We start from the raw sequence: 16287 nt of genomic DNA on the forward strand, positions 1-16287 counted from the left end.
CCAGCCATCTAAGTGATGGAGATGGAAATGTTATCGCGTAGATTGGCAATAAGTACTAATATCACAGTATAATAAAGCTAATAAGCAAAACACTGATTTAAACATTCACGATTATTTACACATAATTATTTTTCAAATCGGGACATAATCGCGTATGACTATTACCTATTAAACTGACCTCCAACGTCTCAGGGACGTTGTCCCCGTGATTTCGGAGCGGAGACGGGCATTTTCGCGAGAACAAGACAGCTACCCTCATTTCCTTTTTCTCCCAATGGCAATGACTTCCTAAGTTATAATAATTAATAATATGCTATCAATTTTGATCGTAAGTATTTTAATGACATCCATAATGTATCGCCTTACATGGAGCCAGGTAATGCTTGTGAGAAAGCAGCTTCCTCCTTTTCCTCTTAGTTTCTCGCATTTTATACGGACTGCTCGGAAAACTCGATTGCTTCTAGGGGCGACTTATTCTGAGTAAGGATTATTTATATAGGACTAGCTGTTGCCCGCAGCTTCGCTCGCGTTAAATTCGAAAATTGCGGAATCCATCCATCCATCCTTCTACCCCCATTTTAGGGAAGAGGGGGGTCAGGAAGAGACCAAAAGTAGCCTATGTCACTCTCCATCCCTTCAACTATCTCCAATTAAAAAATCACATCAATTCGTCGCACCGTTTTGCCGTGAAAGACGGACAAACAAACAGACACACACACTTTCCCATTTATAATATTAGTATGGATACCTCGTACTAACGCCGTGGCTTGCGTGGGCGACGGTCGCGCGATGGTCGCGACGACGCATACGAAATCAAACCTTATCGATATGGAAGTATGAGACGCGACGGCGACGGTCGCGCGACCGTCGCCCACGCAAGACACGGCGTAAGAATCGTACCTCAATTTTTTAGCGTCACCTATTAAATAGGCCTGCAAATTTATTTTATTCAAAATGTGTATTGATATCACGCATGATATTAAAATAAAGAAATATGTTATTTGTTCTTGTAAAAAATAAAAACACGCAAAAATACTTATGGGAAAATATGATTTTAGCCACTTCCAGCCATCGAACAGCGCCATCAAGTTTTAATCAAAAGGCCCATACATTTTAACCAATTGGAACCCTAGGCCACTGTAGAACTATGTCGTAGTGACGTTAAAAATCAGATTGTAAGAAATCCTTACAGCTTGTCATTTTGTAATGGTTGTAGAGTGGCCTAGGGTTCCAATTGGTTGACTGTACGCTTGTTTGTATGGGCTTTGTCAGTCCAGTATTAAATCGTTCTTGCTAATACTAATTAATTTGAATCCTGTAACACAGGGTGTAACAAAAATTGTGAAAGGGTTAAATAAAAGTCATAATATCGTCAACGCGAGACACACGACAATCGTTGACGCTAGACTAGTGATGTGCAATTAAAAAAACTTTCCAAAAAATATTTAAATTTCACAGAAAAACTGAGGCCACGAAAGCTCACGAAAAAAAAGCTTGTGTTGTGGGTTAACAACGATATAGATAATATATAAATTTCCATACATCCATGATTCAGGAACAATATGTCTCATCACAAAATAAATGCCCTTAGTTTCGAACCCGTTTTCGCGGCGTGAAAATTTCAGAAATTTGGAAACTTTCCGTCGTCACATCAGTACGCTAGACGCCGTTGGCTACGCAATTCTATATTATAAATAGGAAAGAGTGTGCGTTTAATGTCCGTCCTTCGTGGCATAACCTAACCACAAAATTAACATTAAAAAAAACCCCCGACCGCGACATAGTAGACCGATTTTCATGAAACATGGCTAAAAACACTCCCGCGACTAACTCAGCTTTTAGACAATAAAAACTAAATTTAAATCGGTTCATCCGTTCGGGAGCTACGATGCCACAAACAGGAGAATTTCGCAAAATTCGAATTGAACAAATGTAATGTAATTTTATTAGTTACATTTTAACTAAATACCGTGTCAGAATAACACCACCAGTAACTTTCGTATGAATGCTGCAAATCTGGATATAGTCGATATGTCTGCTAGCGGTGCGATTGAATAATCTCGGCATGCCGACGGATAAGTAAAAGTTACTCGCATTCCTTAGAATGTATACTTTATCTAAAGTCTGGCTAGTTAATTTTATAAAGAGAGGGATCTATGTATTTATACCCAGAAACAGACCGTAAAGTATAATTTTATATAACCACAAAATTAAAACTTTGAAAAAATCCCCGATCGCGACATAGTGGACCGATTTTTGTGAAACATGGCTAAGAACACTCCCGACTAACTCAGCTTTCAAACAAAAAAACAACTAAATCGAAATCGGTTCATCCGTTCGGGAGCTACGGTGCCACAAACAGTCACACACACAGACAGACAGACAAACAGTCAGACAGACAGATACGTCAAACTTATAACACCCCGTCGTTTTTGCGTCGGGGGTTAAAAACACTTCAAATCAGACTAGAATTTTGTTTACTTATCAAATATCTCTCATAATCGACAAGAGCATATAAGTTTTATGATGGATAAATGAATCGACTTCGATTTGTAAATCTGACATCTGCAGAAATGCACCGGCTACAGTAACAGCTAGCCATGATGCTTCTAGTTACAAAAACATAGATGAATTTAAAGGTCTAAAAGTGAAAGCTTGACTAGTCAAACTAAATACTAGTTATTAAAATAATGTAGTACATTGTACAAGTCCGCACGCGAACTCTCGTTCATGGCACGATCAATGAACTAACCCCAGATAACATTCGCTAGATGCTGCATTATAGGTGAGTGAGCTGAACCGAACGAGAAGATCTGAGGTTCTGAGGCATATGGGAATGACTCTTATAAGTCTCTTGATGTATATAAGTATGTATTTATCTATTTAAGTATGTATATCGTCGCTTAGCACCCATAGTACAAGCTTTGCTTAGTTTGGGGCTAAGTTGATCTGTGTAAGGTGTTCCCAATATTTATTTATTTATTTATTTATTTATTTATTTGACCGGTCCGTACCGAGTGGTAACTTGTTGCACGTCATAATTAATAGTTATTATGTTTAAAAAGGCTGTAAATACGGAGATGAGACTATATCATACACATTTGTAACGAGATACCATGTAATGCACATTACTTTATGGTGAATAAAACAATACAATACACAGAAGAGAGTAAAGTCGGAATGACCAACTCATACGGGAATGACCCTTGGTTGATGATCCACACAGTGGTACGCCGTACTCAACTACTCATAGGGCGACGCGGTCTGATGCACGTCGTAACAGTTATATTCCTGTGTAAAAAGGTTGAAAAGTAAATACGGAGATGAGACTATCATTCACAGAAATCACAGACGAGACTAAAGTCGGAATGACCTACGCATATGGGATGGGAATGGTCCTTGGTTGGTGATCCGCACAAAGTTGTATAAAATCGCAAAAAAAAAAGCACAAAGTTGTACTCTTTACTCATAGGGCGACGCGGTCCGATGTCGGATGCACGTCGTAACAGTTATATTGCTGTGTAAAAAGGGTCAGAAGTTAAATATGGAGATGAGACATATCACATATCACATGGAGATGAAAGTACTCTTTATTTATTTTCTTTCTTAGGCTAGGCTGTTTATAATATGAATATAAAAGTAAAATACAAAAGCACATACAAAACAATATAAAACATATAAACACATTATAAAAAACCTAACCTAGGGTGCCGCCAGCAGCGGGGCAGGGCCCAAGCTGCCGGTGGTTAGGGCTGCAGAGAGAGGAACCGTCGAACTATCCGTGCTGTGTCCAAGATCACCGCCTTCTGCATCTGGCCCTTGATCCAGCCACCTAGCGAGAGTCTCTTAAGATGTTGGTCGAGACGAGACTCTTCGCTATGAGACCGTTCGCTGAAACGACTATCGGAACAATGATCGTTGATTCAACATCCCACATGGCGGTTATCTCGTGAGCCAAGTCTAGGTACTTACTGGACTTGTCCTTCTCGGCTTTCACGAGATTCTCATCATGGGGGATGGTGATGTCAACGAGCACTGCCCGGCGTTGCAGTCGATCTATTATTACAATGTCAGGTTTATTGGCTACAATAGTCCTGTCAGTGATAATAGATCGATCCCAATAGAGCGTGGCACGACCATTTTCGAGAACTGGCGCAGGTAAGTACTTGTAGTACGGTACTTCGCGGTCCACAAGGCCGTATTGAAGAGCAAGTTGCTGGTGAATAATCCTGGCTACGAGATTATGTCTGTGCAAGTACTCGCCGTTAGCAAGATGAGAACAACCGGAAATAATATGCCTGAGTGACTCTCCGGGACGGCGGCAAGGTTTCCGTCCACTGCCACCACATTACGATGCATCCCGCACTCGTTGTTAAGGAAGTAATTCCTGAGATTGTACACCTCACGGTTGTGGAGATCTTTGGCGTTTAGGAAGCCTCGACCTCCGCACTTCCGTGGGATGAAAGTACTCTTTATTATTACGATAGTAATTTGTCGGTTATGAGCGAGCACGCTTACCAAAAATTAATTTTTCTGACCTAACAGACAAGCCCGATAGTAACAAAGTATTAAAATACCACTTAAATGACCATATTCGTTGAAATGTTTTAGTATTCGATGTAGGTACCAATTTTAATTAAAAGAAACGAAGTTCGTTTTCTACGACGTCCGGTTAGTACGACGTAATGTCAGGGGCCCCTTGAGCATCGTTATAACTGGACTCTACTGTCGTACGGAGATGACATATTCACAGACGAGAGTACAGTCGGAATGACCTACGCATATGGGAATGACCCTTGGTTGGTGATCCGTACAGAGTGGTACTCTACGCATAGGGCGTCGCGGTCTGATGAACATCGTAATAGTTATATTCCTATCTAAAAAGGTTGGAATGGAACGTATGGAGGAGTATATCATGCGTGAAAATTATAGGGAAAATCGAACTTGAATAATTATAGCTTAAGACAAGGCGTACAGTTTGATATGTTCTCTTGTCCAAAATGGGACGGCCATTTTGGGACAACTTTTTTAATGGCAGAGGAATGTCGGTAATGATGGGTAAAATGAGCCCAAAAACACAATTATTTTCAATATTTCAACGTTTGATATTTTGTTTCATATTCTATTTTAATTGAACTCTAGGCTATTCTCCTTATTTTTTTTATTTAGGTATTTATTATATATTAAAAACCTTTTGTTCATACACCAGCGTGCCGTGAAACCCTATCAGGTTTAGTATTTATTTCTCTACTTTGTCTATTAAACGGGAATCATGCAGTAATTAAATGATAACTTAGACACTGAAACATTTTTGTTTTTAACGAAAGTTATATACAATGTGTAAAATTTCGTCTAACATTTATAAACGAGAACATCGTCAATGTATTACATATAAAGTAGGTAGGTTATAATCACAATTTTAGACTGTATAGAAATGTATGTCAACTTTTACGAGTGTACGATATCAAACAAGCTTCCTACAAAAATAATGCCATAAACACTTCCTTATTGTCCAGCGAGACAACATAGACAACACTATAAAGAGAATTAACGACCATCATTTCTGCTTTTAAAAAACGTCTACTAGAAATTTAACTCACACTTTTAGCACAGCGCTTTAGAAATACAATCTCCACCAGATATATCAGAGCCGCCAAAATGCTCATATATATCTAAACATGCTATCGTCAAAGGCGTTAGAGAGCGCTTTAACGCAACCAAAGACATATGTAACTCCGTATAGACGGATAAAGTCTAAGAAAAAAACGTACTTTAAAGCCATAGAGAAAAAAGTACGGTGGCCTAGATGAGGCCCAGAACTGCGAAAAGTGGAAGGAAGGGAGTAGGAACATGAACCTTGGCAAAGACCGGGAGCGTTAAGGGCCAGTTGCATCAACAGTTAACAGAGACATCAACGTCACGCAGAAGTCTACGGAAATGCCCTTACAAAAAAAACGAACGCTAAATTCGGTGACAGACGGTTTGGTGCAACCGACACCTTAATGTGAGAAAGAGAGAGAGCGCGTGTTTTGATAATATTGAACATCTCAGCCGCTAGGATATAACTGAAGCCGATTGTATAAGCAATATGATGAGAAAGATCATCTTATGATAGTCAAACGTGTATTGTAAACGCGACCAGTGTCTGAAGTCAGACGCTTCTAATTATAGTGTGGCAGAATGGGTCATGTTAAATAGGTTATATACTTGCCTTAGTGTTTATGGTGTAATGACCAAGAGACATCGCTTTTGGGTCGCTAAACAGACCTATGCAAGAGCGACATACCTACTTTGCCACATAGCGGACAAGGGAAGCTTGTAACCGATTGCGACGTTTCGCTATGGTGTCTTCTTTCGCGTTTGTCAGCAAGTGCCGCAAGCCAGGTCTCATCGACGAACTTGCGACCATCTCCAACGCACTTTCGCTGCTCCGTCCGCTTCTCCGCAAGCTTCTCCCAATTTTGGTAGTCGATTTTAAATTGGTTAACAGATACGTATTAAAAGAAAACATGGACATGTTTAGTAGGAAGCGCCTTTCTATTATCGGGTGAGGTAATAAAATACATATGGGTCAATCGTGTTCCAGGAAACGTCTTTCCTGTAGACGTGTAGACAATCATGTTGATGATTTAGCTGTTTCTCAGTTTCCTACTAAGCGCAAATCTTCTTGACACTGTATTTTTAAAAAGGTACTTACATTTTCAGTGGCCTACTTGAGAATTAGGTACAGTTGATAGTACTTACTTAATTCTTTGTAACAAATGTGATGAGCAACAAGAAAGGAAGCACCGAAGCATACTCGTATGTGTATTAGTTTGAGAATAAAGTATACTTAATTGGCTGGCGCGATAATCTAAAATGGGTTTTGGCCTCCAAAGTCCAACACAAGAGCTCAGCACTGCTCGGTCTTGAGCGGTATCGCGCCAGCTTTCGCCGGCGCCGAGCTCATGGAGGTCTACCTCTATACCGTCCGCCCAAAGATATCTTGGGTGACCAGCAGGACGGCGTCCATCCGGTCTTCCCAAGTAATATAAAGTGTAATGTAGGTATATTATAATATAAGTGAAGGTTTTTTCCTTAGTCTTAGTTTCTCTGATGTATTTTGAATGATGAATGAAATTATGAAGCTTTTTGCCGTCCAGCCAAACGCTTCACGATTTGTGAGCGTTTGTGCATTCAGCTACGCACACAGGGCCCACTTCGTACTGAATTATTACGAAACCGTTCTTATGAAGTTAGAATGACCGGCGTTAGCTTGGCAAGGAGCCAACGCGGAGATATTTATTATCACCATGTTGATATTATGGGGCAATTCGTAAGCCGATATGGACAGGTAAATAGAGCGTTAATTAGTATTAATAATGATTCGCTTAAAATTTATTACTTTTGTAGACCATTTTTGTGATCGCAATTTTCACTTCCTTGCCAGTTTAATACAGAAATCAGTCAATAGACTTCTTAAGGTGCATTATGAGTAATTATATAAGAAACTAAGTCTAAACTTAAAAGCTAGCTAATGTCTAAAATAGGCCCTTGCGGCGTTGTACCAAGGATACTGGCGACATTTCCTCGCTGTATCGCAATGCTGATATGTTGTGCGAGGAAGTCGCCAGCTCTTCGGTCACGAGTTACCTCAACCAGACGCTTCGCGATTTCTGTGAACAACTTGTTCGCGCTGGGAGCCCCATGGACCTACAGTTTCTACGCCAAAAGGTACAAAAAGGTATTCTTATCTTATTTGCCAAGACTTTTGTATTTATTACGTTTCCTAATTCGGCACTTTCTGCCGCTTTTATCTTGGTCCGTTGGAGGTGAGACGGCGCCGATGTGTCTACGCAGCTAGCATCCCACATGAGCAATTTAGAAAACTATTGACTACTTATTATTGGGGTTATTTTTTTTAGAAACCTATTTGTCCATAGCGTCCATTTTCTCAGTTCAAGCCCTTTGGATATAAAACGTGATCAATGTATTTCCCGTGGGTGTCGTAGAAGGCGACTGTGGGATATGGGTTAAATTGTGGCGTAGGCGAGAGGCTGGCAACCTGTCACTGCAATGTCACAGTTTCGTTTTCTTTCAACCCCTTATTTGCCAAGAGTGGCACTGAAACTTTAGTAGTTTCATGTGCTCTGCCTACCCCTTCATGGGACACAGGCGTGATTGTATGTATGTATGTATCAATGTATTTGCACCTAAAAACAATTATTGTCCAATTTGTCCATCATTAGTTCATTACTATGCCGGCGGGGTAAACAATCATATATCCGGCTTTGTAAACAGTCACCATTGACTCTGGACGCCTGGATACGCGTGTAGACGAATGGCACAAACGCTCACGAAACGAAACGGTAGATATCTATCTCTATCGCTCGTGCGTAATTGGCGCGACCTTACGCGGCGTTTCGTTTTAGTTTCGCGTCGTAGAAATGCCATTCGGTTACTGCGCCTGAAACAGTGTTATATGTGTATTGCAGAGGCCGACCCTCAACCCTCTAACTCAACGAGGGTGGTTGAGCTTTGGCAACTTTACTCACCGGCAGAAACACAACACTCATTAGAGTAGGGTCTCGTTTTATTTGACCGCGATTTTTAATATGTTAAAACGCGTTGAATCTTTTTTGCCCCGCGATCCAAACTAACCCCAGTTTACCTCACTTACATGTTTTTTACTTAGCGTTATTACGGTCCGTACATTTCTAATTGCACAACTGAAACGAGAGAACAAGCAAACAGATTAAAATAATGTTTGAAGTAAAAGTTAATGTCAATATAATGCGCACAACGACCTTTAAAGCGCCTCTCACAAAAACTTCAGGAACTGTCTGCGTAGCCGAATGCATAAAACGCTCACGAAACGCTCACGAGAATATCTCTTTCGTAGCTGTAGCTATCTCTGTCGCTCTTGCGTATTGGCGCGACAGAGCCAGACTACATTTCTGCGGAGTTTCGGTGTCGTTTCGCGTCGCAAAAATGCCATTCGGCTACTGGGCCTGGCCCCACCAAAAGCGAGACTATCGGCCTTAGAAACGAAGAAAAAATAGCGCGAAGGTCGTCACCAGTGAATGGGCCGCGAACTCGCGGCCGCCGGCATGTACTTGTAGCGCGGCGATACACTGAGAGAAAATACAACCAGTTTTCATGTTCGTTCAACAAGTTTTTTGGTTAAAATAGCGCCTACGTGCTGATTGGTTCAAACAACAAGCTACTTGTCATTTGAATCGGCAACATATTTGAATCAACAAGTCGATTTTATAAAAACATGGCTAAGAACACCCCCGACTAACACAGCTTTCAAATGAAAAAAACTAAATCGAAATCGGTTCATCCGTTCGGGAGCTACGATGCCACAGACAGACACACACACAGACAGACAAACAGACAGACAGACAGACACGTCAAACTTATAACACCCCGTCGTTTTTGCGTCGGGAGTTAAAACAACCTGACACATATTGTTTTCAACATACGTTTGGCTGATTCAAACGGATAAACCGCAACAAGTCGAACTTGTTAAATTCACAATCCAAATTTCTCTCAGTGTAGAATCGCGGAGTGAGGCGCCCCTGATAAAGATAAGCAAGAATGATTAACAACAATCGGCCCGCAGATATGAACTTTTCTGTAGACTTTGTTTTTCTGTCGACTATACATTTTAATCTATTTAAGTACGCTGGAAGCGTCGCGAGCAGTTAAGGCAATACAGACGGCGCTGAGACCGTAATGTTCTCGATTAGAAAGTCTGTGACCTTGAACTTTGTTTTAGAGCATGCACAGCCCTCTTAACAGAACAGAACAACGATGGACCATCGTTGCAATAAGTTCTAAGAAATCTAAGAATACATTACCATTTATTTACATGAGCATATTTACTAACTGTATAAGGATGTCAGTTCAGCTAATGATGTGCTCAAATATAAAAAAAAAATACTCAAATAATTGATGGAAATACGGAGGTACTCCCGACTCGTTCCAATGAGTTTTTCGGAACTTATGTGCGAAATGTCATTTGATATTTGCCAGTCGCTTTTCGGCGAAGGATAACATCGTGAGGAAACCGGACTAATTCCAATAAAGGCCTACTTACCCTTTGGGTTGGAAGGTCAAATGGCAGTCGCTTTCGTAAAACTAGCGCCTACGCCAAATCTTGGGATTGGTTGTCATAGCGGACCCCAGGCTTTCATGAGCCGCGGCAAATGCCGGGATATCGCAAGGAGGATGAATGATGAATTGATGGAATCAGTCGTTGCTTTTCGGGAATCCATGACATCCATGTTAATCGAATTTAGAACATATCAGGGGCCCGTTTCTCGAAAGGTACAAGACTTGTATTACACGAATGATGAATTTGACGGCTTGCGCGAAGTGGCCCGTTTCTCGAAAGGTACAAATTACAAGTATGACAACCCATACGATTTGACAGTTCGCGCACTTGTAATACAAGGCTTGTACAGGGGCCCGTTTCTCGAAAGGTACAAGCCTTGTAAATATAGTGTGTTTCCATGACAACCCATACGATTTGGCAGTTCGCGCACGTGTAATACAAGTCTTGTACCTTTCGAGAAACGGGCCCCAGGTCTCCATTGCAGTTCAGCGGGGAAACGCAGCGGGAATAATGATTTGGGGACTTTTGAGCCAGGTACGATGCAGGGGGGCTATTTTAGGTTTGGTTGTGTTTTGTATTATTTATTTATTTTTATTATATTTAGAACATTACTTTTGCTAATCCGCGAATTAGGTAGATAAGAGGCGATACATAACATAGCATAAGGCCTGGTGCCGTAGCCGAATGGCTTTTCTGCGACGCAAACGAAACCGAAACGCCGCGAAAGGTAGCCTGGCTCTGTCGCGCCAATACGCAAGAGCGATAGAGATAGATATCTACGAGCGTTTCGTTTCGTGAGAGTTTCGTGAGCGTTTGTGCCATTCGGCTACGCACCCTGATTTAGACGGCGGCGCGGCGTGCGAACTCGCATTCGATTTTAGTTACATTCATACATTGCGGGCTGTTGAGTTGGTTACATTAATTTTGCACAGCCATCAAATACCGAAATGTAATAAAACTCGTGTGCGGGTCCTCGTACTGTCTAAATGAGCGTCGTTTTATGTGCGGGTCCTCAGTGTAGGGTTCCGTAGTTTTTCGTATTTTTCTCAAAAGCTACTGAACCTATCAAGTTCAAAACAATTTTCCTAGAAAGTGTTTACAAAGTTCTACTTTGGTGATTTTTTTCTATTTTTTAAACGTATGGTTCAAAAGTTAGAGGGGGGGGACGCACTTTTTTTCCTTTAAGAGCGATCGCCACTTTTATGAAATGTGATATTTTTGAAAAAAAATATGCTATTTCTACTCAGGATCACTAGCTTTTTCAATCCTAGTAGTTAAAAAAATTATCCCATGCGATTTTTTCTTATTTAGTTACCATTTTCCGTACAATGTTGTGTGGGGTTAACAATGGAGGAAAGTAACAAAAATGTATGGAAATTCTGGGACACTTTTTGTCTCCCGGTGAGATTGAAAGTACTCGAGATTCTGAGTACAATTTTAATTCCCTTAAAAAATCAAAATTAAAAAAAAATGGCAAAAAAAAAGAAATGGGGCCTTAGTCAGACCAATTTGACGGAAATCCGATTGTCACGATACGTTCACAAAATTTTACAAAAATATGTCTAACTAAAAGTGGTTTAAAAAATTAAATGCTTCTATAATTTTCCACTCAGAGATGTAAAAGTAGTATTTTTGATAAACGAGCATAATCAATCGTAACCGCGATATCGGCCTATTTAACGCCTGGTTAAGGTTAGCGAACACCTGCGGCACTCACTCATTTACTATTACTGTAATTAACAACCTAGATAAATCAGGCTTTACGATAGCTAGAGGTATTTCTAATCTCCATAGCCCACACAAAAAAGCGTACCCATGAAATGTTATGGGCTTTTTTGGCTTAAAACTAGATGGCGCTGTTTCGCAGCCTGGAAGTGGCCAAAATCACATTTTCCCCAAATATTTTTATAAGAACAAATGTCATATTCCTTTAGTTTCATATCATGATATCATGTCGATAACTTTTTGCTCTAGAAACTCTTTACTTCTACTAAAAAGTCCAAAAGCATTTAACATTCAACCTCCATCTAGAGCTGTCTTCAGACTTCAGACATGACAATTTAGTGTTTTGTGCGAGACTTCTAAAATTATATTTTCTATATGTCTTTATTATTTCCATGTTATGTGTTGTGTATATTGGATAAATTACTGTGGTGTATTGTGTTGTGTTACTTGTGTTGATTATTTGACTAATTCGTGATCGTGATTCGTGAAATTGTGCAGACATGCAAATCTGACACGGAGCTACAGAGTTCTCGTAAGTCACTCAAAATGTCAACTCACGAAATGGTAAGTCGTTCGTTTTCTTTCCCAAGTTGAATAAGCTGCCTGGAAGCGACCGCTCTCTCAACAATTAGGCACTGTCCGTTTTTTGCCCCCCTTACGTGTAACGTTTTCAACAGCTCATAATTTATGCAAGGTGTGCTATATGGACCATTCCTATTTTCTTTGCATTCTTGCAGCCAAAAACTCTACTGTTTTTAAAACGCCACAAAAACATCAAGCTACGTTTCCGTCCCAGCTGAGTCGACGCCGTTTTTTTACTGCAATAGATATGGAAACTTGCGCTGGTAGTACCCAAGCGATATCCTAGCGTGTCCGCCGTAAACACCACCGTAGATAACCTCAAAATGATTCAGCTTAAGGGTTAGCTTACGCTGGTTTTTCGGTAGCGACGCGAGCGAATAGCGATAAGAATAAAGTTTTGGAGAGATCGCGGCGCGGCGCGCGCGCCGCCCGACAAGTTTTTAGTTTAGTTCGCCGCCGCTCGCCTGCGCGTGCGTACGTGTAGTGTCCTCATGGAACGAGGTAGTCGCATGTTGTGCTAACCCAGTGCAGTGTTATGGAGGAGGTGCGAGTGGCCGACTGGCCCGAGCCCCCCGGCGCCAGTGCATGGCTCCCGGCTTACGGTTTCCAGCATGAGATTGACAAAGACGACTATTTCGGCTCCAATGGTGAGTTACCATTAGAGTTGGAATCGGGGCTTTGTCTGTGCTTTTGTGTTCTAATTCCGTATAGTGTCTAACGTTTCGATACCGATGCATGGGTGTTGCAATTTGTGATGTGTTTTGTGCAGGCGCATACTCGGGTTCGGTTCGACGTCGCAACGCGCGCATAAAATAACAGTGCAACTTACGCGCTCCAGTGAATGTCTTAAAGCTATTTCACATGAAAGTTGAGTAAAAAGCGTGTGTTGAAGTGGCGGTTTTTGTAAAGAGTTTACTTGATCGGATTAACGTTTCGTGTGGTACGGTGTGAGAGGTCGGTAACCCGAGTGTGGGTCTGCTGCAGCGCTACTTATGTAAGAGCTAAGCGATGCCTTTGCGAACGCGAATTTTTAATTTTGCCATAACTTTCGCATGCTCGTACCCTTTCAAAATTTAATTTTGAACTTTGCCCTTTGCGAATAAGCTTCAAATTGGTCCGTGTAGGAGGCGAGACGTTGCGAAAGTTATGCGTTGTCCCGTTAGGGAGTTATTCCGATTTTCTCTGTTCGTGGATTGTAAACGAATTCGTTCGTGATGCGATGTGTTGATGTTAACTGTAAAATGCTACGGACTTTGAATTCGGTTAAACCACATTAAAGAGTTTCGCCTTAATAATTTCAGACACGTTACACGATTGAGATCTCAATTGGCATTTTTTAAATACGTAAATATCTAACTGAAAAGTTTACAATGTATAAGTATAACATAAGATAACAACGTATGAATCTAAATTAAATATGTCTTCATGAAAAAAAGCCCACTACCACTAAATAATACCTATGCATATAATATAAGTAAACAATAAACGATTGATAAATTTAATCTCAAAGAAAACTTGTTTACCAACACTTCTTAAGCTACAGAGCTTATTACTAGTATTGTCGCAAAGTAGGTTAGGTTTATTTTAGGTGTCAACATTTAGGTATGAAAGGAAATTCTTAGTTTTTTATCGACGTTTTTCCTAATTTCTTAGCATAGGCCAACGCTATTAAAAAGTATTAGGTACTTAGGTACTTCTCACAGTGATATCGACATGCAATAATTAATGGCCGGCAGAAAAGAAATAGTATCCAGCCGGCGTATCATGCTGCCAATTTTATCACTTATCCACGTGGATAAGACATATGTCACTCTCACACTGACATACTTGCTAAAGCGTGACGGATGCTTTATCCACGTGGATAAGTGATAAAAGTGGCAGCATGATACGCCGGCAGGCAGGCAGCGCGATAAATGATAAAACATCAAGCTCTATCGCACTATGTGTAAGCACCGAATATATAATAGTACAAGTACAGAAGGCCCACTGCTTTGATGTTCACAAAATGCCGCCTTTTTAAATGCCTGCAAAATTCTAACAAAGAAACGAGCCGCACGTGCGCAGCGTCGGACGATAGGGTTACCTATGGATTAAAAGGAATTAATACTCAGATAAAATATTATACTAATATAGTCAAGTTAAGGGTACTCTCTAGGTATATATACAATATTTATATATTTTTGTTTAAGTCCCAACATCGCAAGCCTTATTTAACTTTTCCGTGGGACAATCAATAGTAGATCTGCGTAAGATTGTCCTATTATTCATGATGGCTATTTAACTAAGCATTATTAGCCATTCCACACGCGGACATCCCATATGAACCTTAAAAAATATTTGCGACGTAAAGTAACAATGGAAAGTACAAACGTGCGTTCCGTGAGAATGCGCGCAACCCCTGATTAGGCCGCGAACTCGCGGCCGCCAGCATGTACTTGTAGCGCGGCGATAGAATCGCGGAGTGAGCCGCCCCTGGTGTAAGTTCGATAGGGACGGCCTGATGTTTTATCATTTATCGCGCGACCATACTTGCCTGCCGTGGCGCCTGCATCGCGTGCCCTGTCAGTAGGGTTGCCATCTTTCCGGGTTTCCCCGGATTAGTTCTAGTTTATGGTGCTCCCACACTGTCTGTAATAAATGTTATATTTCTACTCGTATGACAAGGACAGCGTAATGCCAATGTCATCGCGCTGTCCCTGACACACAATGCTGAATACGCTATCTATGGCGGCAACACTGTAGTATAAGTCCTTTGAATGAAATTAAAGTATCTGATGCAAGACGGGACGACATTACATAGATGGGCCATTTTTTTCAAAGTTGTCCACCCCACTTTTTTTCGGATTTGGGGATTTAATGTGTTTTCCACTCAGAATCGCGAGCTCTTTCAATCCTAATAGGAGAAAAAAAGTGTCCCAAGAATTTTTTTCCATTCCGTTACCATTTTTTCATACATTTTGTATGGCGGTAACGGAATGGAAGGTTTGAAAAATTTATGGAAATCTTGGGACATTTTTTTTCTCCTGCCTGGATCGAAAGAGCTCTCGATTCTGAGTATGCATCGCGTAAAAAATACCCATGTTACAAAAAATCTTTGAAAAAAATGGCCCAGATTTTGGTTACTGTCAAAGAGATATTTGAACTTCGAACCCGAATGCCCAATTTTTCTGTAGTAGGTCTGCCGGCGTAGCCGAATGGCAATCGTCGACCCCAGACGCTGACAGAAATGCGGTCTGGCTCTGTCGCGCCAATACGCAAGAGCGATAGAGACAGATATAGCTGAGAAACAGATATTCTCGTGAGCGTTTGTACATTTGGCTACGTACCCTGATAGGTGTTCGACTATACAACGTTCATATTAGAGATGGGCCGAATATTCGGTAAATATTCGGTATTCGGCAAGTTTTTCAATGTTCGTATTCGGCCGAATAATTCGGTTCCATTGCCGAATAAACAAAGTATATAACTAATGAAGATCTTACGTATTCCATTTGATAATAAGCTCCTATTTTAGTAGCTTTCTAAGGAACTACTAAAAATATATAATTATGCGTCAAAATATAAATACAATTGTTTTTTTTTAAAGTTCAAAAACCGTAGTTTAAGAGTTGAGTCTTCTCAGCTCAGAGTTGTTTTAACTAAGATTTAGTTATCCATTAAATCATAAGAAGTTGTAGTAACATTATGTAACGTAACCATTATCAATCATTTAATAGTTTCAATCTCAACATCCGATTTAAAAATATGGCGTAACCGAATATTCGGCCGAATGTTCGGTTCGGTAAGAGCTGAACCGAATGTTCGATTTAAAAATATTCGTATTCGGCAAAGTCCATATTCGGCCCATCTCTAGTCCTATCCTGTGTAAATAAATAAAC

The 16287-nt window shown here is 40.6% G+C and overlaps 1 protein-coding gene across 1 annotated transcript in view; it reads left to right on the forward strand.

The window, feature by feature from the left end:
• The first annotated feature begins 12867 nt into the window (after window positions 1-12867).
• LOC125241531 (serine/arginine repetitive matrix protein 2) overlaps window positions 12868-16287 on the forward strand; it is a 212827-nt gene continuing 209407 nt past the window's right edge. The window contains exon 1 of the mRNA XM_048150058.1: window positions 12868-13056. Within this exon, the coding sequence (XP_048006015.1) occupies window positions 12945-13056 (112 nt within the window). The 5' untranslated portion in view covers window positions 12868-12944. The remainder of the gene's footprint in view (window positions 13057-16287) is intronic.

The sequence above is a fragment of the Leguminivora glycinivorella genome, chromosome Z, assembly GCF_023078275.1.
Source record: "Leguminivora glycinivorella isolate SPB_JAAS2020 chromosome Z, LegGlyc_1.1, whole genome shotgun sequence".
Taxonomy (NCBI): Eukaryota; Metazoa; Arthropoda; class Insecta; order Lepidoptera; family Tortricidae; genus Leguminivora; species Leguminivora glycinivorella.